The following is a 25,616-nucleotide window of genomic DNA, read 5'->3' on the forward strand; positions in this document are numbered from 1 at the left end:
ATATTTATCATAATTCTCAATACAACCAACAACAGTTAGGAAGATATAATCGGTCACATGCTACAGGTGCTAGCGGAGCTAGACTCAAGGAAGATACAGGGTGATGGTAGTCAACAAAAGGGGGTCATGGCGGGAATGTAAGGGAAGACGGTAGGGGACGTTTTGATCTAGAAGTGGATGGCCTTGGAGTAGGTGGCCATGGCGGCCTCCTTGAAGGCTTCGGCGAGGGTCGGGTGGGCGTGGCACGTGCGGGCGATGTCCTCGCACGAGGCACCGTACTCGACGGCCAGGGTGGCCTCGGCGATCATCTCACCGGCGTTGGGGCCGACGATGTGCACACCCAGGATGCGGTCGGTCTCGGCATCGGCGATGAACTTGACCTGACCCTCGGTGTCGAGGTTGGTCTTGGCGCGCGAGTTGGCGGCGAAGGGGAAGTTGCCGACGCGGTACTTGATGCCGGCGGCCTTGACCTCGGCCTCGTTCTGGCCGACCCAGGCGACCTCGGGGTGCGTGTACATGACGCTGGGGATGGCGGCGTAGTTGACGTGGCCGTGGCCCTTGGTGATGTACTCGACGGCGGCGACGGCCTCCTCCTCGGCCTTGTGGGCCAGCATGGGACCGAAGGTGCAGTCACCGATGACACGGATGTGGGGGAGCTTGGTGCGGTACTCCTGGTCGATCACCAGACGGCCCTTGTCGTCCTTCTCGATGCCAACGTTCTCCAGGCCCAGGCCCTCGGTGTAGGGGCGGCGGCCGATCGCCACCAGGACGACATCGGCGTCCAGGGTATCCTCCTTGCCACCCTTGGCGGCCTCGACGCTGAGGGAGACGGTAGCACCGCTGTCGTCACCCTTGGTGACCTTGGTGCCGGTCTTGAACTTGATGCCCTGCTTGGCGAGGATCTTCTGGATCTGCTTGGCGATCTCCGCATCCATACCGGGGCCGCCGATCTGGCCGAGGAATTCTACGACGGTGACCTCGGCGCCGAGACGCGACCAGACGGAGGCCTTTAGAAATAAACAATTAGTCAAACAATCAACAAAAACACGGAGGGAAGATAAAAAGAAAAGAAAATGAACAGGGGAAAAAATTCAGGCATACCATCTCCAGACCGATGATGCCACCACCGATGACAACCATCTTCTTAGGGACCTCCTTCAACTCCAGAGCGCCAGTGCTCGTGATGATGCGCTTCTCGTCGATGGTCAGGCCGGGGAACGGGGTCGACTCAGAGCCGGTGGCAATGAAAATGTTCTTGCCGCGGAGGGTCTGCTCGCCGCCGTCCAGCAGGTTGACCTTGACGGTGTTGGGGTCGACCAGGGCACCGGTACCCTTGACGTAGTCCACGCCGTTCTTTTTTAACAAGAACTCAATGCCCTTGGTGAGACCATCGACGGAAGTGTCCTTGGCCTTCATCATCTGCTCAAGGTTGAGCTTGACGTCGCCAACCTCGATACCGCGCTTTTTCGTGTCATGGAGGACCTGGTGGTACAGATGGGAGTTGTTCAGGAGCGATTTGGACGGGATACAGCCGACGTTGAGGCAGGTACCTCCGAGACGACCACGCTTCTCGATACAGACGGCCTATGGAGAGAAATCGACGTTAGCGACACATCCGGGCGGATGGCGACCGACCGTCGCATTCACCGGGTTAGAAGAGTAGCTCACCTTGAGACCTTCCTGACCAGCCTTGATAGCAGCAACGTATCCAGCGACACCACCACCGATGATCACGACATCGTGCTCACCTAGATACCCGAAAGAAACCGCGTTAGCCCGCCGGGGACAGTGAAAGCCGGAAGCTCAGGCATCGGGCCTGGGGCTTCCCTGGTCAGCATTGGAGATATGACGTACTCGTTTCCGAGGCAAAGCCACGTTTTGAGAGGCCGAAAGAGGCCAGCGAGGGAGTAACGACGAGGTTGGAGGGAACAGCCTTGGGGACGGCCCGGCGGAGAGTAGTCCGCGGCGACGTCCGCGGCAAGAGACTCCGGAACATAGTGAAAGAGGCGACTGAAAGAAAAAGGGAGCGAGAGTAAATGACAGAGTCGAGAGGCCTCCAACGGAAACCAAGGGTGGGAGGGAGGGAGGGAAGAGGGGCAGCAATTGAGCAAGAAGATTGAAGTGATAATGAGACAAGGAGGAATGAGGGAAAAAAGGATCCATGAATGATGGATGGATGACAGAGAGAATCTCAATCGGGTTTAGCTCTGGCGGTCTGGTTGGGAGCGGTAGAGACGGGGTAATTCCGTCATGTATTGTAACCTGTAACCTTCATCCCGGCTTCATTCGGTTAACCACGTATATTGTATCCATAACTTCCAAATACTTCAGATACTAGGTTAATGACTGATTGATCCAGAGAGATTGAGAGAACAATCTCCTGGATTAACAGACAGAAATATCCAGTCAAAGACCAAGTCAACATCGGCAGACCGGGAGAGAGGAGCGTAACCGCCACGACGGCCCGGAACGTGTACGGAAAAGACATTTCGAGGCCTTTGTCAGCCTGAGGTCACGAAGCCCACCTCAGGCTGTCAGGCCTCACGGATCTCACGGATTCTCAGGTTCTTCATCGGATGCACCTCATCGAGATAACTCAATTATATCAACCGGAATATACACCTCTTTTCTTGACTTCCAAAAGGCCAGACACCGGGCAATTGGTTTCAAATGGGTGGAGATGGTATCCGCGGGTAACGTTGAGTAGCCAAAATACCGCAGTGGGCTTTCGGGCCGGTTAGCTTTTAGCGACCGCTTCTATGCGGAGCCCGATCGATTGCTGTGGTCATTTTTGAGATCGATGGAGGGAGGTGGTTGCGAGGTGTCTGGGCAAGGTTGAAAGCTTCTATGGTCGCCATGACTGGAGTATATACCAGACTCAGCACTGCAGAAACAGGATGTCCCTGACATTAGTGCCGGGGTACAGAGTAGTCAACACAACACCAGAGACAGCAATCGACCAGACCGTAGAACCTCAGGGAGCCAACTGATTAAATAGTCATATTAATAGGAGAAGTCCACATTACTCCGGCACTCCCCCGTAGCCTCTGTCCATTTTTTTCATCCGAGGTACAGAGGAGACGGCACTAAGTATCTGGTCCGAATGTGATGGACCCCTATTGATCATCGCGCTTGGGATGATTGCCAATGTGCCTCAGCAATGCTAGATGGGTATCGGCAGAGAAAATCACTCATCATGACATAAAATCTCCTCCCCGAAGAGAACTAGAATTGGAATTGGCGCTGGATTTACCCCACAGAGTCTCTCCACACAACGGACATCCCGTGACGGCCTCAGGCATGGTGTTGCTCACGTGCTGCCACGTGCACCCTGAATGACGCGGTGGAGCCTGAGGCTGCCGGATGTCTGGCCAATCAGCCTGTTATATGGCCAGTGAAATGTTTGTTTAGGGCGTTGCACAAAGGTCCGGGACATGAGGGGTATCGTCGAATTTCTAGCCATTCAATGCGACTCATATTCTCCGGGTTGGTTCTCTTCCACGGTAGGAAAGAAACTAACTAGTCATGTGACGTAAAACACGTGCCGTTCGCATCGACTTCTCGATCTCTCTGCCTCACTGCGTGTTTTCCGTTGTGATCGTGGACTGTGGACTACACTAACCGATCAAAAGTCCCGCAACGAAATCAAGCCGTGTCAATCATGCACGTCTACCAACCTACAAATCGATTCTTCGCTCTGGGACATGGATGCGATTCCTTCGAATGCCCCGACGGCATCACGGACGATGAATGTACCCCGACAAGGCAGAATTTAATTATCACACTCGTGCCATGGAACTCGTCAGGGATGTGACCTGATATCGGCTGTTCAAAGTGGTCGGACTCGATAAAGATCGTCCATCCTAGTGCCTCTCTCCAATTCTATCCCCAACCCGCTACCCGTCTCGGTTTCCCGTTTCCCCAGTCTGGGGCTCCAGGTTTGGGAAGTGGGCCCATGTCAACGAGTCAGAAGGCCTGGTTTGGTGGGGTTATGGTCTTCGATTCGGGTTTTGCTTCCTCTCCCACCCGGGTTGTAACCAAATCCGACTAGACTACTGGCTCATGCGGGTTGCCCTTATTGGGCGGCAGTCTATCACCAGGTTGAGTCTCTGGCCGACTGCCAACTTGTTTTTTTTGCGGTATAAATTTGACCTGGTCCCCCGCAATGTCTCCACCTTTTTTCGTAGTATTTCGTCTAGATCTGCGTAGAGCAGCGGTCGGTCGGCATATAAGAAGCGCACACCCATTTGAAAGGCGCTGTAGCTACCACAATCACTTGACACTGCGTTTGTTGGAATCCTCGCGTCATGTGCGACTCAATCCCCTCGTGGAATGTCGTCCACAAGCTGGAGAAGCGCAGTCTTCTCATCGCTATCAACTCCGTCGCTGCCTTGTCCATCCTGTTCTTCGGATATGACCAGGGCATGATGGCCGGGGTCAACAACTCCAAGGACTACATCGACCTGATGGGTTTTGGCTACACCGAGATGAAAGACGGCTTGCCCACACCGGTGGTGACAAACAGTCTGTTGCAGGGCGGCATCGTGTCGGTCTACTATCTGGGTACCCTGTGCGGTGCCTTTTTAGGAGGCTGGACCGGAGACTGGATCGGCCGAATCAAGACCATTGCCATCGGTGCGGCATGGGCTATCCTGGGTGCGGCTCTGCAGTGTTCTGCCCAGAACCACGAGTGGATGATTTGCTGTATGTGTGCCTCGAAGGAAAGCTAGATCGCTTCGTGACTGACTGTCCAGCGCGTTTCATCAACGGAATCGGAACCGGGATCTTGAATGCGATTGTACCCGTCTGGGCTACTGAGACCGCCGAACACACGTCCCGCGGACAGTTCATCGCGATTGAATTTACCCTGAACATTTTCGGTGTCGTTCTGGCCTACTGGCTCGAGTTGTACGTATCTCGTCTCGTCAATTCGAGTGAAAGTATCTCTAACAAAGCCTAGTGGCCTGTCCTTCATCGACGGCGGCGAATCTGCCTTCCGCTGGCGCTTCCCGATCGCCTTCCAGATTATTTTCCTCCTCGTGTTGTTCGCCGTCGTCTGGTTCTTTCCCGAGTCCCCGCGCTGGCTGGTCAAAGTGGGCCGCGAGGAGGAGGGCCGATATATCCTCAAACGGCTCCGCGGGAGCACGGGCGACGATGCTATTCGCGCCGAGGCCGAATTCCGAGATATCCAGGCAGTGGCGGAGTTGGAAAATAACATGCAGTACAGCACGTCATACATATCCATGCTGTTCGGGTATAAGACGGGCAAGTTGCATCTGGGGCGGCGCGTGCAGCTCGTGGTGTGGTTGCAGATTATGCAGGAGTGGGTTGGCATTGCGGGGGTGACAGTTTGTATGTTTTTTTTTTCTTTTACCCCCATTCATTATAGTGCAATGCATGGCTAACGAATTAGACGCACCGACGATCTTCAGCATTGCCGGGTTCGACTCGATGAAGAGTCAATGGGTTAGCGGTCTGAACAATATCTTTTACATGGTTCGTTTCCTATTCCGACCCAGAAAAACTACCAAACTAACAAGATAGTTCGCAACCTTGATCTGCGTCTTCACCCTCGACCGACTCGGCCGTCGCGTAACACTGTGGTGGGGAGCAGCCGTGCAAGGAATCGCCATGTTCCTCGCCGGAGGCTTCTCGCGACTAGCCATTGATGCGCGGGCGGCAGGTGACGAAGGCCGAGCATATTCATTTGGTGCAGCCGCTGCGGCGATGGTGTTCCTCTTTACGTCTGTTTTCGGGGCTACGTGGTTGACGGGTATGCTTTACTTTTACCCTCTTTGACCCTGCAATGCGTTGCGTGTTCAAAAACTAACTGTCTAGTGCCATGGATCTACCCTGCCGAGATCTATCCCCTGGCAGTACGAGCCCGCGGCAACGCCTGGGGCGTCGTCGGATGGAGCATCGGAAACGGCTGGCTGGTAGGTGTCGCATCGCCTCCCTCCATAATCAATAAAGGTACTAATACAAGATAGACCCTCCTCTGCCCAGTAATGTTCAGCTCAATCGGCGAGAAAACCCTCTACGTCTTCGCCGCCAGCAACGTGATCGCCATTCCCATGGTGTGGGCGTTCTACCCGGAGAGCAACCAGCGCACGCTGGAGGACATGGATCTGCTGTTCGCGGCGGATACGCCGTGGGTGTGGGATGCGGAGAAGACATTTGCGCGGTTGAAGGCGGAGAATCCGGGCCATGTGGAGGCTGTAAGTCGGAATAATAGTGTTTTGGATGGGGAGAAGGGGGTTATTACTTTGGAGGCTGCGTAGTTTTTTTTTGTGTGAGGGGTTGTGGGCGGGCTACACAGATATTTATATATTGGGATGAGGATAGGTGAGATAAGATACCAATTTAGGATTTGGTGGTTTTGAATGAGTTGTGAGTTTTTATCTAGTTCATATACCAATTTATCCTCTACATTCATTTCTTTCCCACTGAATATAGGATTTAGTACAAATTGTGGTAATTCTTTATAGCGACAGCTTCCATGGTATGGGGGATGAGATCTCCAACGTGATTGGCCACATCGACAGCAACGGCTCATCAACATATTAAAAACATGCATCATTCTCCATTTCCACCTCTCCATCTTTACATTTCCATCTCTCTGTCACCTACACTAGAGCCAGTAAGTATAAACTTGTGGCATAATAATGTATGACACAATGAGCTAACGAGTCCAGTCTGATCAATACTCTATCACCAGTAACAATACTGGTGACGACACTTGAAGACGGGTACCTACAGCTATTGTACCTAGGCTGGACCTTAACGCGACTATCCGAACACGACCTAATAAACATATAAAGAAAGCAAAGGAGATGACCAAGAAAATGTCTACCTCCATATCCAACTATTTCAACGAAACAAAGCCAGAACCAGACCACCAACAACAAGTGAAAGAAGAGCAAGAAGAACATCAAGAAAAAGAACAAGAAGACTCCAACCCCCTCCCCCAAACCCTAACCAAATACCTCCTCCAACCCCATCCCCAACCCCATCCCCATAATCTCAACAACAACGACCCCAAAACAAATGTATCATCCAAACTCCTCCACCACATCAAATCCCACCCCACACTCACCCCCCTCCGCCGCCGCACCTACCTCGCCCTCCTAACCGTCCCGCGAGGCCACTGGACGACCTACACCGCGCTGGCCACACACCTGGGCACGTCTTCACCCCGCGCAGTCGGCACCGCCATGCGCACGAACCCTTTTGCGCCGGACGTGCCGTGTCATCGGGTGCTTGCTGCGGGGGGATTTTTGGGGGGGTATATGGGGTCGCCTCCTCCTTCTTCTTCTGTTTCTTCCTTGAAGAGGAAGAGAAAGATAGAGGGGGAGGGGATGGAAGGGGTTAATGAGGAGGATGGGAAGGGGAAGGGGAAGGGGAAGAGTGGAAGGGGAGTAGTTAAGGGGAATGGAGGAGGGGAGCACAAGTTGGAGTGGAAGAGGAGGTTGTTAGAGGCGGAGGGAGTTAAGTTTGAGGTGGATTCTGCGGGGAGGGTTAAGGCGAAGGGGGTATGTTTTTCGGGGTTTACTTAGCTTTTTTGGGTTCTCTTGGTGTTGTTCTTTCTATTGTTGTTTTGGTTATGTGGGTTCGAGTTTGCTGGGATTGAGTTGACTTCTACGACTGTTCTGTTTACGATATGTATACTGTATACGGATACTCAATGGTAACATATCGCACCCTATGTTAGGATACATTATCAATATAGAATAAGCTACAAATGCAAGCAAACATCCAAAATGCAAGCAAGAAAGGCACCTCTAATGCGAAACGCCGTCGTCTATCATAAGCATGACAAAGGAAAATAAACAAAGAAAAGAATATGAAAGAAAATCAACAATAAAAAAATATGGGAAAAGAAATAGAAATAATGGAAATAAAAACGACTTGTAGACCCACGGTATAACCAGCTAACGCCGCCCACAAATTCATCCGCATATCTATCCATACCGCATCGACGTAGAACATAAACATGGGATCATTACGCGTGAAATCCACACATAAAAGGGGTTTAGAGAGGAAGAGAAGAAGAGAATAGAAGAGAAGAGAAGAAGAGAATAGAAGAGAGGAGGAAGTATAGAAGAGGAAGTGAAGAAGGGAAAAGGAAGAGAAGATCACGAAAAAAAGAAAAGAAAAGAAGAAAAAAAAATCAAACAGTCTTCGTCACCCTCTTAGACCGCTTAGGCACATCAATATGGTGGTAAGACCGCAGATGCTCCTTGAGATGATCCCGCCGGGGAAAGCCATTGCTAGCCTTGCGCGGACAATTCTCCACGGGACAGTCCTCGGGCACGGGGTTGTGGACGCTAGTCTGGTGGCGTCGCAAGTCCGCAGGGCGAGTAAAAGCTCTGCCACAGTCTACGCAGCCGAAGGGTTTAATAGGCCTATTTCAAGTCATTAGAGTCGGGCCCAATTAGGAGGTTATAATTAAAGAGAGGTACATACTTGATGACCTCTAGAGGAGCCTCGTAAACCTCCGACCCCGCGCTGTACATCTCCATGTCGCACGGCTCGGGTGTCATGGTTTCACTGTAGCAAGGTTCTTGCATGGGGGCCCACGGGTGGCTCGGCACCGAGGAGAAGTTCTGGTACATGTTCACGGCGGCGTACATGTCTGGCGAGTATGACATTGGAGGGACGTAGTCGTGATACGGCTCTGGTGTTGCCGGCGAGCCAAAGTACGAGGACTCGACCGAGGCGGAGTACACTGGAGAGAGCTGTTGCATCCCCATCTCCAGGCTGTTGCCCATCAGGCCGTACATGTCGTAAGGGCCCATTGACGGAACCGAGTCTTCGCTGGAGGAGGAGTACGAGGAATGGGTGGAGTATGACTTGTCCATGGGTGGACACATATGGACACTGGGACTCTGGACAGTGAGGTTAGTGGAAGGTCAGGAGGGTCTGGGTAGGGTCAGCTAATAATTACCATAACGGAAAACATGGTGTGCTACATAAAACTAAAGAAGGTATGGGGGAGAGAAGAAGTTGCGATTGATGATCTATTTATCGGAAGACCGAGTCCAGGTTGCAAGATCAGGACATGTCACCTGGGGGGAGGTCGAGGGATTATAAGGAACCGGAACCAACTCGTAGAGCGCGCGACTTTTGGAGAGGCCTTTGACGTTGCACATGCATTAGGGCAGGATCCATCTCCACCCGCGTCAAGGAACAAGCGGGCTAGGTGAGGGAAACACGAACGCTGCATGATGGGTCTCCATCACCTGAGCAGGGAATCCTACAATTCGCGACTAAGGATCCGCCTGGGGAAATCCCCATGTCGTGTCATTCGTGGATGAGGACTGGCAGTGATCGCACCGCCCCAGTAGCGGGGTCAAACCATTGGCTTATTTGTAGCCCCTGCGCTCTGTGAAGCGGGATCCCGGTCTTGCTGACGCTAGAAAATTCCATGAAAGTTCTTCTGGGTTTTCCAGACCTTCTAGTGGCGCCCTAAGCCAGCCATGTCCATGGTGATTGGATGGGGGACAGCCAGCGATGATGCGGCACCGACTGATTATCACCGCAGCGGAAAGAACGGCGGCTCCAGCAAGAGACCTGTCGTCATCCTGGTCAAGGGTGTCAAGAATTCAGCTGCTGGAACGAGTCAGTATTAGTAGCGCAGCCTGGGTGATCTTCTCTTTCCTTTTTTTTTTTTTTTTTTTTTTCAATATTTCATTATTGTTTTTCCATTTTCCATTTTCCATCTTGTAATCTTTGCTCTTTTTCTTTTTCTTTTCTTCCTCTTCTTCCTTGGCTGAGGCTTGCAGCTTGCCCCACCCCTCTGGGGGGCCAAGAAGGGGGGGGGTCAGTCTCCATTCCGTCCCTCCACTGTTAGCTGTTTACAAGTTGGACGGATCGTATTGTTTTGGTGTCGGCCCTATGACGCTGTGCGCCTTCCGTGCGTCACAGACCCGCCGGAAGCTGTCCCCCCAATCCGCCCGGTCCACATTGCACAGATCAAAGAAAGAGGGGGGGAAGGGGCCGGGAATGTCAACCGGTGGGACAACAACAAAGGTACCGCGAGTTATAGGAGAAGCCGGCGGAGTCAGTCATGCATTGTGCGACCGCATCTTGGGGGCGCCATCCCGTTTCCGACTGAAGGAAAATATAGAATATAGGATACCCCGTCCGTAGACTGATGGATCTAATTGATCGAGGGATCGAAAGGGGGGGAAACCTCCTCGCCGGATTGACTCGGTCGGTCTGGATGGAGGAAAGATTGATGCACGGAAGTTACAATAGACCCGCGCACCTTCATCTTGCGGGGAAGTCATCCTCGAAGGGCACGTTCTCCCGGCGAGGATGTGTATGATCCGCAACCGTGATTCTCTCCTCCAGCCTTGTTGTCAATCCTGCCGCCCGAACTCGGCTCGAGGCTTGACTGGATTGAGTCTAGTTCGCAGGTCTAGTCCGCAGCGGTGCCAAGAATGGGATGACTGGGGAAAATGGGGGGGGGGGGAGAGGACCGATGAGGAATTGAAACAAAGCACAGCCTCCCTCTTAGTCTCGACATTATTGTCGCAGTTAGGATGATAATTGAGTGCCGTCTCGAGTTGTCAGGCAGACTGCGGACCCAGAGGTAAAAATCCCTCACCGATCCTTCTCCGTTTTTAGTCTTCCCATTTGGATTGTTTATCTCTCCCCCGCCTCTTCTGATTACGACGGAAGGGGAAAGCCGAGAAGCTATCCATGATTCCAGTGAGGCGAATAGGTAATGCGTGATGGAGACAGAGGTATGGTTGGTGGATGGATAGGAGTCGGGCACACGATCGTAGGCATCGTGTACCTGATGGAAATTCTGGAAGGTTTTAGTGGATTTCAAGAAGCCAATCCCCAGACAGTGATTGGAGATATCATCAGCCTGACAAGAGTCCAGCCTGCGAGGAGAGTACCTGTTGGTGGATGAGAGAAGACACCTGCATGAGAAGTAGAAGTGGAGGAGGAAATGATCAGAGGGTTAATTACGGTCAGGTATGGTAAAGATGACCTGCTTGGCAGCTCTGCCTCACCCCGATCTGGTAATTTTACGTTCCTTCGATACTGTCGTGCCCTTATCATACTACCTACATACGTACCACTCCTACTCTTACGTAGACGAGTAAATGATATCCAACAATGCGGCATTTCTGCCTCCATCTCCATTGCCAATTTCGAACGAACTCGGCCTCTTCAGTTGGATGATCATTTGGTTTGATCCTCCAGCCCCCTCCGGTGACTTGATGTCTGCCTTTCCGGTGGATGCTTTGGCCCCTATCTAGTACTGCAAGTGGCCTGATATCGCCCCCAACATCGTTGGATTTGGGGGTGGTCAATCCAGACTCCTCAGCCATCATCGTTCCCTACTACTAAGGTGGTAAGAAGGAGGAGGATCATCATGATTATGGCTGTGCTGATTGGTCTGTGGGTCTCTGTCTTCAACTTCTCTTTGCATGTCTTTGTTTCATTTCTCATTGATTGACTTGTAGTGTCTTGGTTCGGGTTGGATTTCATGGATTCTATTTTATTTATTCATTATTTATTTATTGATCTACGTGGTTATTATGTGATTTGATTTCGTATTTTTTTTTATATTAATCATTTCAATTAATAGTTTCCTTCGTTGGATATGGACTTTTACGCTTCAATTACTACCGGATCTGAACGAAAATCGGTGGTCGGGGGATTTCCCTTTCCTCAAGGCCTAGGAAGGATCGTTTGATCACCTATTGAAAAGCGAGAACATCAACTGCCAATCTCCCCCATGAGTGCAATTGTACTAAGTTGAATCGCGCAATAACTCCCCTATCCCTGTCCCAGTCATTGACTCGTTCCTGAACCGATCAACGAGAAAAGAAATAAAAAAGAAAAATAGAAAATAAAGGGGGAGAAGACAAAGAAAGACATAAACTGAGGGTTAGACTGCTATCCGGTCGGGGAGAAGAAAAGAAGACGACAGCAAATGAGGAAAAGGAAAAAAAGGGGGAAGATGTGATAAAGGAAGAATGCAACCCAAGCTAGGCTCCTGCATGATGCGCCGGTCAAAAAGCTTCCAGTCGTCTCACCCGGCCCGGACAACGGGATCGCAACCACCTTATCTGAACCTGATGGATGGATGGGCGATTATAATTCGTCCTCCAGGTATTTGTAGACAAACTTGAAATCCGCCTTTCTGCGGTTCATCCTGTACGCGGAGTGCGGTTAGCAAATAAACCTGTTTGATAAAAGAAAAGAAAAGAAAAAGAAAAAGAAGAGGGAAAAGATAATGATAAGGAACTTACCAGGTACTCTCGTAATCGAAGAATCGATACGTGCCCTGCTCAAACTCCTCGGTGATCGTCTTGGGCTCCTCGTGTCGCTGGAACCACGTCTGGTACTGCTTGTGGAAACGCCAGCTCTGGTTCTTGAGCGCCTTGGCCGCCAGGTACTGTTGATACGTCCCTTGTCGGTAGTAAAACAGATAGAAGAGGGTGTCCGTATCAATCCGCCCCGTCTCGTACAGGCGAGGATCGTCAAAGATGGCCAGCGGCTCCTGGGGATAGTAGGCTGGCGTGTTGTACGGGTTCTGGGGCTTGTAGTGCCGCGGCTTCTCGGCATCCACGGGCTCGGGGCACGATGCCAGTGAGGCGTTCAGCAGGCGCTGGGTCGACGGCGATTGGTGATTGCCCGACTGGTTGGCTCGTGCCTTGGTCACTTCAAACGACTGGATGAGATCCTGGAGTCCGGGAGGCAGGTGGTAGATCGATTCGCTGGGCTCCTCCTCGCTGTCCACGGTCGCCGGCTCCTTGGGCCCCGTGGACGCGGCGGTCGCCTTGTCCATTGCGGGGGTGGGAGGCACCGTGTTCGAGGCACTCGCGGCAGCGACCTGCGGACTGAGGGCGGGGTCTTGGAGCGGCCACCGGATTCTTCCATGGCGGCCGCCGCGGTCGACGTAGGTTTGGATATGGGTTGGACGGACGCGACGCTGGGGGACGCCGTGGATGAGGCCTTGGAGACGGGGACGGCAGGCGGGAACGCAGGGCTGGCACCGGGCGGAGGGGGGAGTGGAGCGATACCAACGCCGTTCTTGTCACTGGCAGCAGCAGCGGCCGCAGCAGATGCGTACTTGAGCGTTTCGCCAGGTAGACGGGTAGGCGGGGGTGCGGGCTTCATGCCGGAGGTTGCGTTGGTCGAGGTGGATGGGTGCAAGGTAGCAAGCACAGGGAGCGGGGACTTCATCTGGGCGGATGGTCTGCGTGGAGCTGCAGCCTCACTCTTACTAGATTTGGGCTTGGGTGCAAGATCTGGTGTTTCGTCTTCCTGCAGTGACTGGGCGTCCTGCGACATCTTGTCGTTGTCGCCGGTCATGCCAAACTGGATCTCAGCATCCCCATCCAGATTTAGATCATCATACAGGGTCTCGTCTTCCCCAGAAAAGTCGATGTTGTGGCCATCTTCCACGTAGTACTTGATGCTCTCCTTGAGATCATGCACCTGATGCGTCTCGATATTCCCGTTCTGTAGCGACCGGTTGAGCAGTTCCAATCGGCCGACGTGCCATTTGTGCCGTTCCGTGACCCGCTGAATGTCCGCCAGTCGATTGGCCTTGTTGGTGTCTTTCTTGCTCTTTTTCATCTGCGCGTGGAGCGTTTCCTCCTCTGCCTCCATAGCCTCGATCTTCTGCTGCAGTTCGTCGACCATACCCGACAGGAAGTCGCTCGCCTCCACTTTCTCTTTTTCCTTGGGGTCTAGTCTCGATGCCGCTGACAGACCTTCTTTGGAGTATGCTTTGGTTTTCATCTCCTTCTCCACGGCTTTGAACTGTTCCATGCACTATTTTATCCCCATTGGTTAGCTGTCGCACCCCACAGCGGACATATGATAAGGCCAGCTTACCGTTTCAATAGCTCGTCGCTGCTCCAGCAGCGGAGCCTTGTCCTTGACCTCATTGCCAGACGCCCATGATTTTATCTGATCTCGGTACCGCTGGAGCTTCTTGATCTCCCGCTTCAGGTTCTCCTCCAGTTTATCTCGTTGCGTGGGGTTGTTGGCGGATCGGATCTTCTCATAGATGCCTTCAAAGGTCTGGATGCCTTCCGCGACCTTTTTGAAGGTCTTGTCGATCTCCTGCTGCGTCTTGCGGGACGTCATGGCGGCAGCAGGCCGGGCGGAGAGGGGACGTGTAATGAAATCTCAAATGGAATCTGGGGAGGGATTGTGGGGGGGGAGTCGAGAGGGAGTCTGGCGGAGAAGAAACACAGGATTTCCCAGCAACTTCTTCAGATGTCGAGCGCGTCGCGAGGGCGGAATTCCACGAGGTTTGTCTAGCAATCTGGAGTAGAATCTCCTGATGCTATCCCAAGACCAGCTGCTGCTTCGGGAGGCTGCCAAGACTAGGCTGACTGATCGAGAGATATGCGGATGGATGGATAGTTTTCTTAGATAATCTGTTCCGTTGGTTCAACGCGGCAAGGAGGATGCATAAGAGATGGAACGGAAGGAAACTAAACAGAACCGGTTTAGAGGGGATCTTATGCTGTGTCGGTGCGTTCTGCCACCGCCCTCGGATTATCGTGTTTCCGGAGAGCACATGTTTGCATAGTTCACTCGGTGTTATGCGGATGATACACTTCGACAGTTGATATCACCCATTTGATTGATCACTGTGTTCATCCTTGTTGCCGTGATAGCTGTGGAGAACTTTTCACTGCTGATCTGTGCATTAATATTGGATCCCAATTGTACCTGGGATGGTGGTATGTGCATGACAGCTATCCGTTCCTCAACACCGACCGGTATGTGTATAACTCCGTTTGCAGTATACTGCTCTATCAGTGTTACTAAACATCCCCTGACTTCTAGAACAGCTCTCCACTAATATCAGAGTGGCGATTTGACTTGAGTTCCCAGCTCAATCCCTTGTTATCCGTCCTATAACCTCCACCTGTTCCGCCCTCTTCCCGAACCATACCCCGCAATATGAAGGGTGCGTTACGATGACTCCAACGACTCGATTAGTCCTTGCTAAATAGTAGCGCAGCGGTCCTCCAACGAGTCAAGTCGGCCTCCGTCACCGTCGATGAGAAATTGGTGTCTTCAATAGGCAAAGGCATCTTGGTACTGGCGGGAGTGGGCAAGGGGGATACCGAAAAGGACGCAGATTCGCTCATCAACCGCATACTGAAGGCCCGACTCTGGCCAGACGAAGGTAGTGGCGGACAGGTGAGTGACGGTCGACGAACACCAAATCATCGCGACAGGGAAACTAACGGATCGGATTTCGTGACTAGTGGAAGAAGAATGTTCAGGATCTCGAGGGGGAGATACTCTGCGGTATGCTATCATCGTGCTAGCCACAGAATCCCTTCTGGTCTCACACTCCCTAGTGTCGCAATTTACACTCTATGGCCAATTGAAAAAAGGCAGCAAGCCCGACTTCCATGATGCTGCCGATGTGGAGACCGCGCGCCGACTATACGACTACTTCTTCCAACGACTGCGCGCAGCCTACAAGCCCGAACGGGTAAAGAATGGCGTCTTCCAGGCAATGATGGATGTCGAACTGAAGAACGACGGGCCGGTGGGTGTAAATTACCGCAGTGCAGATGCAGCGGTATAGACTTGTTTCTTCTCGTCTGCTCTCTCCCAGATTTGTTCCACGCTAACGTTTTCTTCCCTTTCGCATCGTCGCGTCTTAGGTCACGATCGAGATTAATACCCAAATGCCGAAGAAGGAGAAGAAGAAGCCTAATGAGGGGAGCGAGTCGCAGACCCCGGCGGAGTCGACCGAGGACGACAAGAAAAGCTATGAGTTCAAACTCCCCGCTTCGTTACTCGAGTAAGAGAAGGAGTGTCATCATCCCAGCGACCTAAATATAGAGATATCCCTGTTTCCCTTTTCTCCATGTACATAGAATCTATCTGCATTGTCGGTACATTGGCGTTGGTGGGGGTCATGATGTAGTTAGACGGATCTGGCCGGAACCAATTAGGCAGAACGAATGCCAGGATTCATGATCATGTCGAGAACCTGCAAGATGAAGTAGACGACGGTGTGGTGAGATGTGGGGAGTGGTGGCTGAAAGCAAGGTGTGGAGAGAACGTCTGAGGCCCGTGATGTGATGGAAGCTTCCTGAAGACCCAGGCAACCTCAGCTCTTTCTCTCCGCTTCCCTTCCGACCTCTCCTCTTTTCCTCTCTTCCCCGCTCCACCTCCTCCCATCGAACCCCTCGAGTTGTCCTGCAATCTTCCATCGCATTTCTCCCTATTTAAAACCTTATTTTCCTCTTCCCTCTCACCATGGCCGAGTCGCAGCGTATGTTTTGAGGACTCTTTTGTCTCCCGCGGTGGGGTTCCGCTGCTCTGATCATCCATTGCTGATCGCCAGACAACAGGCCGCCCTCGCGTTTTCTTTGACGTTCAGATTGGCAACCAGAAGACTGGGCGCATTGCTATCGAACTGGTAAGTCGGTAGTGGGTCTTGTTTGGCTCTCTTCTATTTCCCCCCTTCCTGTTTCCGTTCTGTGCGACTACAGCTGTTCCTGTTGTGTGAGGCATAACTTCCGTGCTAACTACCCCGCCAACCTAGTTCAATGATGGTATGGATCCCTGGGAACCGGTCCGACAGAATATTCCCGTGCATATCCTGACCGTTTTTAGTCGTCCCTAAGACCGCAGAGAATTTCCGCGCTCTCTGTACGGGAGAGAAGGGCGTGGGGAAACAGGGCAAGCCGTTGAGCTTCAAAGGTAGGGGTCCCTGCGGCTAAATTTTCCCCGCTCCGCAAAATCTGTGCTGAACTGACAACCCCACCACGTTGATCAGACTCGATTTTCCACCGTGTCATCAAGCAGTTCATGATCCAGGGTGGTGACTTTACCGCCTTTAACGGAACCGGAGGTGAATCGATCTACGGCGAGAAGTTCCCCGACGAGAACTTCGATCTGAAGCATGACCGGCCCTTCCTCCTCTCCATGGCCAACTCCGGCCCCGGCACCAACGGTAGCCAGTTCTTCATTACCACCGTCCCCACCCCTCATCTGGATGGCAAGCACGTCGTGTTCGGCGAGGTGATCAACGGAAAGAGCGTGGTTCGCAAGGTCGAGAACATGCCTACCAACGCCGACAAGCCTAACAAAGACGTGACTATCGTCGACTGCGGCGAGCTCACGGGCTCCGACTACGATGAGGCCGACAAGCAGGTCCCTGATGCCACTGGCGATCCGTTCGAGGACTTCCCCGATGACCACCAGGGTGAGGAGCTGAGCGCTCCCGTGTGCTTCAAGATCGCGTCCGAACTTAAGAACTACGGCAACTCCGCCTTCAAGTCCGGCAACCTCGCCCTGGGTCTCGAGAAGTATCAGAAGGCTCTACGCTACATGAATGAGTTCCCCGAGCCGGACGAGGAGAAGGACCCCAAGGACCTGGAACCGCAGTTGAAGGCCCTGCGCTTTGCATTGCACTCCAACTCGGCCCTGCTCGCGAACAAGCTGTCACAGTATAAGAACGCCCAGACTTGGGCGTCCTACGCGCTCGAAGTCGCCGACGCCGCCAAGGCCAAGGACACCGACCGTGCTAAAGCCCTGTACCGCCGCGCTGTTGCTTCCGGCGGTCTCAAGGAGGAGGATGCCGCGCTGTCGGATCTCGAGGCCGCATCCAAGCTGGCCCCTGGCGATGCGGGGATCACCAACGAAGTCGCTCGGGTCAAGCAGGCGATCAAGAACCGCGAGGCCAAGGAGCGAGCTACGGCGCGGAAGTTCTTCTCGTAGACTGCTTCGGAGTTCTCGCGGGGGAGACATGCCCTCTCCATGATTCATGATTCATGAGTGTTTCTATACTCTTCGTCCCATTTGCATCAGATAAGCAGAAAATACTCACCACTGTGCATCATTTCTTGCAACGCTTTTCCCCCCCTCTCCCGCCAAATGTCACCTCCCCCGCATTTGCCCCGCAAGCAAACATCCTTCCCGGGGTACGCCCCATCTTTTGTAGCATGGATTTCGGCGCAATACATGTCTCTTTCCAACTAATTTTCTTTATACTTTGGCCCGGGTAGGATGACCCTGCAGCTGGTGTATCGTCAAGAGAGAAGGATAGATTTAGGAGCGGGAGATGCCGCGAGAAGAAAACGAGAAGCAAAAGAAATGCAATGTTGTCTAATATGTAAGGAGTAACATGAAAGTTCCACACTACGGGGGTCCGTTAAATCTCAGCACAAATATACATGGGTTATAATTCATTCAGTGCCATTGGTCCGTATAATCTACATAAGAAAGGCCGTCACAAGGAGTGATGGATTGCCGGAAGTGGTGAGGGGCAGTAGACTACGGTGAGTAACTACCAGCTGTGGCATTGACCAGGATATGCTCTAGGAAAGGCTGCTACAAGTATGCAAAGGAAAGACAAAGGAAACTCCGTTAATCCTCTTTAACATCACCTACACCTGACAAACTACAAAACAAGAACAACAGCTAGCTACCCCGCAAACGCACAAGCCCCCATATCCCTCCCCACAACCTCCGCCTCGGGCCTAATATCAAAATCAAAGATATCCATCGGCACCCCCAGCGTGGTACACGCATTCGGGATATCCACCAAACCCGCGATATGGCCCTGCACAGGCGCACTGCTCAGCAGCAAATAAACCTGATAATCACTATACCCATACCGACGAAGATACTCAATCACCCTTAGACACGTCTGGCGGTATGCGACCGTCGCATCGAGATAGTGCTGCTTGCCGTGCTCGTCGACGGAGAAGCCCTCGAAGGTAAGGTAGCGGCCGGGGCCGAACTGCGGCTCGACGGGGCCTGGGTGGAAGATGGGGGACTTCATGGCTAGCTTGGAGATGCCGTCTTTGATGACGGTGAATTTGAGCGTGATGATGCCGGCCATTTCGATGGCGCCGCAGAAGGAGATCTCGCCGTCGCCTTGCGAGAAGTGCAGGTCGCCGACGGAGAACTTGGCGCCGGGGACGTGTACCGGGAGGTACACTTTTGAGCCGCGCGAGAGGTTCTTGATGTCGCAGTTGCCGCCGTGTTCGGGGCGGCCCTGTTTTTGTTAGTTTGGGGGTTTATCGCACCGAGGATGGGGATGGGGTTGGGGTTGGATGGGTATGGTATCTGTTCGTACGGGAATGGTTCGTGCGCCCTCTTTTCCTATCTTCGCCTTGAGAGCCTCCTCGGCGGAACCGGCGTGGACGTTCTGCGGCTCGGGGGGTTTGGCAACGTCACGGTTGGTGGTGTTGGTAGCGATCAGCTCGCCTTCGCGACGGTTCCATTCCGCGAGGACCTCCGCGGATGGAGCACAGCCCAGGATACCAGGGTGGATGAGGCCGGCGAAGCGCACATGAGGGATATGGCGGGAAGAGCAAAAGATGCCCTCGAAATCCCAGATTGCCTTCGCACTAGATATACAGTGTTAGACTACTGATGGGACCAAAGGCGCATACTGAGATCGATCTTACGGTTCAGGATAGAGTTCGTCCAGGAAGCCACCTCCGTTCTGCGGGGAGAAGATGCCCGTGAAGCCCCACGGCCGGTCCTCGAATGGCTGTACGTCCTGGATTTCTACCAGGAGGACGTCGCCTGGTTCGGCGGTTTCGATGTCGAATGGACCGGAGAGATAGTGGATTTGGGTGAGGTCGACGTTTTTGATGTCGTCGGCAGAGTCGTTGTTCTTGATTTGGCCTCCGGTCCAGTCGAGGCATTCGATCTTGACGACTTCGTTGTTGGCGATCTTGCCGTAGGCGGGTACTATTGCTGTTAGTGTTGTCCACAGGATAGTCATCAGGGCTTCGTTTGGAATTCTGAGTGAACCTGTTGGACGTACCATCGGGGTGCCACCGGTTCTGGGTAGTAAATCGGTCAGTATGCCACATATCGAAACAATGAATATGATTGAACATACGTGCAATCCAGCCTGCTCGCTAGCATGCTTGTCGAAATCGACCTTCAAGGCCGTGCGAATTCCTTTGACGCCCATATCTTCGGCTGGATTACTTGGTCCTGAACTTGGCTGTGGTACAGGAGGGATCGTGGTAGGACAGCGATCAATTGGAAACTAATGGCTATTGTTATATAACCGTGAGGCACTGACCTACCAGCCGGAAACCACAACCGGAGAGTTGGAGATTCGGAGTGATGGAGATTGACAGCCAATAAACCTCAGTGGAGAGCGTGTTATCCATGACTGTTGTCCGGCCCACATGACGTTATCTCCAACGATGGCTGATACCCCGCAAACAACAGCCAATAATCAGGCAAACCATCCTGGGTAAGTTCCTCTATCGTTAGGTAAGTGATGTTATCTCCATCGTATCCCCTCATTCCTCCAACTGTCTTGGTATTGATTATCTTGGGTCCACCGCTTATCAATGTTGTCGGGGATTTCAGGGTGGTGGTTCTCGAGTTCGGAACACCGCCAGGTGGATCAATCAGGCAGTTAATCCCTGTTGATTTTCTATATCGACCGGGGGGCTTATGGGAATCACACATAATTATTGGTCCTGATTTGTTGAACTCATTGATGTCTCCAGGTGAACCCCGCCTGTCCAACAAACGCGCTTTCTCCCCCCCTACCGGGTCCCGCCCTACCGATGGTCGGACAATGAGAAGGGAAGACCGCTATGATGCCTTTTCTGCGTTTCTTTGTTATACTAGTGTCTAGCGAGAGGCGAGGCAGGTCTAATCCAATCTTGGAATGAGGGAAAATGACAAAGAATTCCCCAGGAGCAAAAGTCTCTCCCTCGAGGGAGAAGGCTCTGAAGAACTATCACCTCTTGTGACTGTGTGCAAGATGTCGCTCTGGAGACTTTCCGAAAGCGCAAAGACCCTTTACAAGATCATTTTGTTCTTGAATCCTAACTACATTGAGGAGTCGTTCCTGAAGGATGGCGCTCTTAAAGTGGACGATCCTGATTTGGCGTTCATGTTGGACGAGAAGGAGTGAGTTCTACCATGATTGACACATTTATGCAGCGTCTAACCTGTCTATAGGTTTGTGGATGCTCGAGAGGCATTGCGTGAAGACTCTCTTGTTAACAAGTCAAGCGAGAGCGGGATTATATCTATGCACCGGATTCTCCAGCATGATGCTATCAGCCGAATGACGTTGAATCAACTGAAACAGGTCCTCTATCTCAGCATAGACATTCTCTCCGCACACTTTCCAGACACGTATAGTGCCGACGTGGGCTACCAGGCTGCCTCCTGGAGCTATTGTGAGAGGAGCTTGCCACATATAGAAAGTATGATCAAGAAAAGTGAACACTTCAATGTCTTTGAAACTGGACATCAAGAATTTGCGGAGTTGCTGCTTCGCTGTTCTTGGTTCTTAGTATGACCCCCTGTGATTGTGTCGTATCCCAACAACATGGCTAATTCGAGGTAGGTACCTTTATGAGAGGGAGGATTACAGCATCGCACTGTCGTACGTTGAGATAGCGCTCAAGAAATTCGACGAAAAAGGCTCTCTTGCGTACGCGAGTGCTATTGATCTTCGGGGCTTAATCAACCTTGACATCTGTCGTCCCACAGATGCCCTAGAATCTTTCAAAGAAGCATACAAGCTACGTACAGCGATACTCCCAGACAACGACCCCTTTCTGGCCGCCAGCCAGGTCAACATCGGTATTACATACACAGAGCTCGGAGAGCACGAAAAGGCTCGAGAGCATCTCCAACAGTCGATCGATATTCGCTTGATGCACGATAGTGATAGAATTGGCAATTCATATAGCAATATGGCCAGCTTGTTGCTCAAAATAGGCGATCCTAATGGGGCAGAAGCCATGCTCAAGAGTTGCCCTTCTTTGAAGGATTTCTCGGTTGAAACTTTTTTGAAAACTCGGAATCCACGGTTCTCTGGGTACGTGCTCCATTTCGACTTAAAATGTCTCTTGCTCTCAGAATAACAGCGTCTAGCGATATGGTCCTGCTCAGTAGGATCAAGTTTGAGCAAGGGCTCCTCGACGAATCCCTCAGGTTTGCTTCAAAGGCTCTGACCTTCCGAAAGAGTTGTTTGAGCGAGCGCCTCAAAGTCTGTGATTCCTTGCATCAGGTAGCTGTCCTTCTTCATCGCAGAGATAACACCGAATCAGCAGTGCAGCCTACTCGAGGAATGTATAAAAATATCGAAAAGGCTCCTACCCATTGAGGGAGTAGGTCATCTGGCTCGGGCAAACTACAAGCTGTCACAAATGCTGGGAGACCTCGGAAGACAAAGAGAAAGCGCAGAGTACCTTAAGAAGGCAGTCTTCCTCAGAGAAGACCTCACCCAATTCAACAGTGAGCTTTCTTCTGCGGAAGCGGGCCCGTCCAGTTTCGAAAGAATTGTTCCGTGGATGCTATGGTGACGCATATGCGGCAGGTCTCTCATGATCCTGATACGGAATCAATCCGCTCGTGAGGCCCAGTCATGCGACAACCGCATCTATCCCTCTCTCGGCCCAGCTTTGGATAATACCCTTAGATGTTGGCTCATACTCCCGTAAGTTGACAGTATCTCCATCGAGATACGTATTCGCATGAGAGAATATCAGTGGTGGATCCTTTTTGGCGATGACGATCTCTCTCCATTTCAAGGCCTCGTCGTCCACGGCCGTGAGGTCTTCGTAAAACGTACGACAGCCAGCGATATCCGCAGTGCACCGATACATGTGCAGTCTCAACAGCATGCGACCAAGGGAGGGCTTCCCTTGTTGGATAATGAGGTTTCTATCAACCTTCACCGTGAGCTCGCCGGCTTGTGGGTCGCATATAACAGTGTAGAGGCCTTGGGTGTCGCGGAGGAGATGACGAAGCATGGCGTAGTGGGCCTATATGGTCTGTTAGAACTTGGGCTGGATGTTAGGTAGGCATTGGAGTTGCATTTACCCGGCTATGGGCTTGGCCCCATTTCTGTTCAAGTCAGTATAGCTTAAAGATATACATGTGTGGAAGGTTGATTAGCATACTTTTGTGGTAGGGTCATAGTTTTCTAAACCTCGAAGTCCGTCTGTACCTAGTTGGAGGTACAAGTTGTAGACAACTAGAGTAACCCGTTAGCAGCAGGTAGTAAATAGAGATGCAGTTATCGTACCGTCATCTGGTGTTACCTCTCCTTGTTGGCTGTATCCAAACAAAGCCGATATATCCTGATCATCAATCAAGTAAGCTCCCACAAGCTCAGCCCTACATTCGTCCACGGTTGTCGAAAGATCGCCAAATACCCCAGTCCACGTCTGGCCAGGTCCATACCAGGTACTGACTGGCTTTCCGGTAATTGGGTTCAGTGGCGGATTATCCGGATCGAAATTGTAACTACCTGGGGTGGACTCGTTCAGGAACTTTCCGGTTCCATGTCCTAGAATTTCATGCAGAACAACCCAGATATAATATGCGTGAAACCGGTGCTTTTTGAAGGTATCTTGTTCTGATTTGTCAACCAGGTGTAGACCCCTTGGCCGACGACTCTCTGCGACCATGCGATTAGAGAAGATGATGCCTTTGTAGCCTGTCTCTTGGCGGATATCGTTGTACTATCACTTTTAGCCTGTCATCGTCGCCACAGCAGTTTGACTAGTGAACAACTCACGTTGGGAAGGTTTATCCCTGGAAAAATGATACTCGAGCAATATGCAAGGCCTTCAATGATCAGCCAACCAGATCTTGAAAGAAAGGAAGGCATCCATACTTTGAACGCTGGAAAAGTCTGGCGCTTCGAATTTCTCCTTCTCGAAGGGCCCTTTATCGTCGCTGTCACTAGTCACCCACGGCAGTCGGCAGACGAACTTGTCCGCCATCCTTGACAACTCCCCCAGTATCTTCGTCTCGTTAGCATCAGGTATGCCCACAATTCCTTCAAACTCAGATCGAACCCCCAGTGGATCGCGGTAAGGCTCGACAAACCCGAGCACTGTCTCAACCGGCGGGGCCTTGTCATTCACCCAAAGCCTTTGGGCATCTTTGTATGTTTCCAGGTTGCCGGTGATAAAACTTTCTAGAAGTTTTTGTACCATGTGATCCTGGGATCTATTAGAAGTGTACTGGAGAGCCTTGGACAAATAAGCAGATATGCGCGTCATCTCCTCCTTGTGATCCCCGTTCACCAGACGAATGATCCTCCCGTCAGAGGTGGGATCGCTGGTCACATGGCAAGTCGACGTCTTTTCAGCCACAGACGCCTGGAGTATATTGAAGACCTCTATATCCGGAGAGATACGCTTTTTCTCCACTCGGGTGTTTTCCGGAAGTATGGCCAGCTCATCTATGGTTTTTGAAATATGCGCCATGTCTTCCTGAAATGAGGGGCCTTCAAATCCTGGGTAATAAGCACTCTGAGTCAAGTCAGACGGTGGTCCCAGGCTGAGTGGGGTTTCCTGAAGGATTGCATCCCGAATATGCCCCCAAAGTGCAGCCGCACGTGGGGAAGCAGAGTCCGCTAGGGCAGCGAGTTTCTCTGCAGAAATAGCAGGCGTAAACTTCTGATCACCAGAGCCCTACACAGAATCCAAAACGTTAACCCGTATCCAAAGGGCTATTAGATGTTCTTACATAGTAGTTCCCCATATTGGACAGGAACGTCGCAGCGTAGTCCAGCAGCAATTGTACATCATGGAACTCGACGCCCGCTACAGTAGCGAGGCGTTCCCAGTCCCCATCGCAGCCGTCGTAGAGCGCAATTACAAAATCGAATATGTCGTTGGCTTCCGGTGATACTTGTCTAAAGACAATGCGCGAGCCAGCCCATGCTGCCCTGGGTTTGGTTCAGTATGTGGTTTCATCCTTGCGATGCGGGGAGCTCGGCTTACTTAGCCATGTAATGGGCGTAAAGCTTTTGCTTGGGATCCAGGGCATCGAATGCGGATGCCACTGAGAGCTGTGATATCTGGGGAGCTTTCATTATGGAAAAGGAACAGCGATTGGCTGGAGGATCTGGTTTCCATGGGATTTGGACGAGGGATCGTCGATGAGTCTTTTATCTTCGCCATTGGATAGAGATGACCCCGCTCATGTGACTTGGTGGCTGCCAGTAAATCTAGGTGGAGACACCGGTTGAGGAGAATTATATGCATTGAAAACAAATGTCTATTGTCTTCCATAAAATAAGATGCTAGAATACATGCAACGAGTCTCAAATGAAATGCTCCCCAAGTCACTTTTGTCCTGTAAAAAATCGTCTCTATACTTGGAAAAGGGAGATCTACGACTAAGCCAACTATAGATTAGGGTGTTCCAAGATAGGATTTGAGAAAAAATCCGTGAGTGTAAGGGGAATTTGAATCTGATTCCGACTCTCACTATATCGCACGTCTTCGACCTACTCGTGTTGGAGGGGCGTGGGCGCTTCCAAATTGTCGTAAGTTTCTGCGGATATTTTGATTGTAGACTCGCTGCACTCAGCTTCTTCGGCCATTTGAGCCGTGCTGGGTGACTGGCTCTCTATCATTTCACGAACATTTGTTACACGCATAAGACGTAGCTTTGGAGGAGGGAATCTCGGTGCCATGCCGCGTCCCCTGACTTGAGACTACTCCGGAGATGCTTAGGACTTCGAAGCATGACGGCAGAGAAGGAGGGGCACATAGGTAGCAAATGTACAGCGATACACGTGCGACATCTGTGCAGCCCACCCTGGCTAGCTGTCGATTTTCTAGGTCCCAAGC

At 51.9% G+C, this 25,616-nt stretch overlaps 11 protein-coding genes across 11 annotated transcripts; 5 read left to right on the top strand and 6 right to left on the bottom strand.

The window, feature by feature from the left end:
• Positions 1-5: 5 nt before the first annotated feature.
• Positions 6-2,127, bottom strand: P168DRAFT_265278 (dihydrolipoyl dehydrogenase). The gene is made up of 4 exons (XM_024834903.1): positions 1,855-2,127; positions 1,669-1,748; positions 1,102-1,584; positions 6-1,007 (listed from the first exon to the last, which is right to left on the bottom strand). Exons 1-4 carry the CDS (start codon positions 1,994-1,996, stop codon positions 168-170), a joined length of 1,545 nt encoding a protein of 514 aa, XP_024695205.1. The 5' UTR covers positions 1,997-2,127; the 3' UTR covers positions 6-167.
• A 2,180-nt stretch (positions 2,128-4,307) lies between these two features.
• Positions 4,308-6,281, top strand: P168DRAFT_316609 (putative MFS monosaccharide transporter; the record flags this gene model as incomplete). The annotated part of the gene is made up of 7 exons (XM_024840031.1): positions 4,308-4,704; positions 4,755-4,908; positions 4,961-5,352; positions 5,414-5,496; positions 5,545-5,773; positions 5,839-5,936; positions 5,991-6,281. The coding sequence occupies 7 exons, from the start codon at positions 4,308-4,310 to the stop codon at positions 6,279-6,281; spliced, it is 1,644 nt and encodes a 547-aa protein (XP_024695206.1).
• Positions 6,282-7,706: 1,425 nt separating this feature from the next.
• P168DRAFT_325463 (uncharacterized protein) lies at positions 7,707-9,085 on the bottom strand. Its single transcript, XM_024841003.1, has 3 exons — positions 8,948-9,085; positions 8,467-8,888; positions 7,707-8,405 (listed from the first exon to the last, which is right to left on the bottom strand). The coding sequence occupies exons 1-3, from the start codon at positions 8,960-8,962 to the stop codon at positions 8,171-8,173; spliced, it is 672 nt and encodes a 223-aa protein (XP_024695207.1). The 5' UTR covers positions 8,963-9,085; the 3' UTR covers positions 7,707-8,170.
• Positions 9,086-10,483: 1,398 nt separating this feature from the next.
• P168DRAFT_288544 (uncharacterized protein) lies at positions 10,484-11,076 on the top strand. Its single transcript, XM_024836807.1, has one exon. The coding sequence runs from the start codon at positions 10,733-10,735 to the stop codon at positions 10,922-10,924; it is 192 nt and encodes a 63-aa protein (XP_024695208.1). The 5' UTR covers positions 10,484-10,732; the 3' UTR covers positions 10,925-11,076.
• A 174-nt stretch (positions 11,077-11,250) lies between these two features.
• P168DRAFT_116134 (uncharacterized protein) lies at positions 11,251-11,565 on the bottom strand. Its single transcript, XM_024832588.1, has one exon. It carries the CDS (start codon positions 11,506-11,508, stop codon positions 11,341-11,343), a length of 168 nt encoding a protein of 55 aa, XP_024695209.1. The 5' UTR covers positions 11,509-11,565; the 3' UTR covers positions 11,251-11,340.
• Positions 11,566-11,626: 61 nt separating this feature from the next.
• On the bottom strand, positions 11,627-14,345 carry P168DRAFT_288545 (CCR4-NOT transcription complex). Its single transcript, XM_024836808.1, has 4 exons — positions 13,870-14,345; positions 12,926-13,806; positions 12,276-12,866; positions 11,627-12,178 (listed from the first exon to the last, which is right to left on the bottom strand). Exons 1-4 carry the CDS (start codon positions 14,122-14,124, stop codon positions 12,118-12,120), a joined length of 1,788 nt encoding a protein of 595 aa, XP_024695210.1. The 5' UTR covers positions 14,125-14,345; the 3' UTR covers positions 11,627-12,117.
• Positions 14,346-14,615: 270 nt separating this feature from the next.
• Positions 14,616-15,984, top strand: P168DRAFT_288546 (D-aminoacyl-tRNA deacylase). The gene is made up of 6 exons (XM_024836809.1): positions 14,616-14,768; positions 14,836-14,959; positions 15,014-15,195; positions 15,264-15,306; positions 15,360-15,586; positions 15,672-15,984. Exons 2-6 carry the CDS (start codon positions 14,953-14,955, stop codon positions 15,813-15,815), a joined length of 603 nt encoding a protein of 200 aa, XP_024695211.1. The 5' UTR covers positions 14,616-14,768; positions 14,836-14,952; the 3' UTR covers positions 15,816-15,984.
• Positions 15,985-16,181: 197 nt separating this feature from the next.
• P168DRAFT_288548 (peptidyl-prolyl cis-trans isomerase D) lies at positions 16,182-18,138 on the top strand. Its single transcript, XM_024836810.1, has 5 exons — positions 16,182-16,288; positions 16,368-16,435; positions 16,562-16,571; positions 16,633-16,719; positions 16,796-18,138. Exons 1-5 carry the CDS (start codon positions 16,273-16,275, stop codon positions 17,737-17,739), a joined length of 1,125 nt encoding a protein of 374 aa, XP_024695212.1. The 5' UTR covers positions 16,182-16,272; the 3' UTR covers positions 17,740-18,138.
• Positions 18,139-18,385: 247 nt separating this feature from the next.
• Positions 18,386-20,421, bottom strand: P168DRAFT_265288 (acetamidase/formamidase family protein). The gene is made up of 5 exons (XM_024834904.1): positions 19,880-20,421; positions 19,802-19,820; positions 19,437-19,725; positions 19,103-19,376; positions 18,386-19,021 (listed from the first exon to the last, which is right to left on the bottom strand). The coding sequence occupies exons 1-5, from the start codon at positions 19,952-19,954 to the stop codon at positions 18,446-18,448; spliced, it is 1,233 nt and encodes a 410-aa protein (XP_024695213.1). The 5' UTR covers positions 19,955-20,421; the 3' UTR covers positions 18,386-18,445.
• Positions 20,422-20,767: 346 nt separating this feature from the next.
• On the top strand, positions 20,768-22,126 carry P168DRAFT_316615 (tetratricopeptide repeat protein; the record flags this gene model as incomplete). Its single annotated transcript, XM_024840032.1, has 4 exons — positions 20,768-20,916; positions 20,968-21,191; positions 21,415-21,838; positions 21,895-22,126. The coding sequence occupies 4 exons, from the start codon at positions 20,768-20,770 to the stop codon at positions 22,124-22,126; spliced, it is 1,029 nt and encodes a 342-aa protein (XP_024695214.1).
• Positions 22,127-22,385: 259 nt separating this feature from the next.
• P168DRAFT_232180 (dipeptidyl peptidase III) lies at positions 22,386-24,853 on the bottom strand (the record flags this gene model as incomplete). The annotated part of the gene is made up of 8 exons (XM_024833313.1): positions 22,386-22,787; positions 22,846-22,869; positions 22,926-22,999; positions 23,051-23,489; positions 23,546-23,595; positions 23,645-24,449; positions 24,505-24,706; positions 24,762-24,853. 8 exons carry the CDS (start codon positions 24,851-24,853, stop codon positions 22,386-22,388), a joined length of 2,088 nt encoding a protein of 695 aa, XP_024695215.1.
• Positions 24,854-25,616: the final 763 nt, after the last annotated feature.

Source organism: Aspergillus campestris, assembly GCF_002847485.1.
Source record: "Aspergillus campestris IBT 28561 chromosome Unknown P168scaffold_3, whole genome shotgun sequence".
NCBI lineage: Eukaryota > Fungi > Ascomycota > Eurotiomycetes > Eurotiales > Aspergillaceae > Aspergillus > Aspergillus campestris.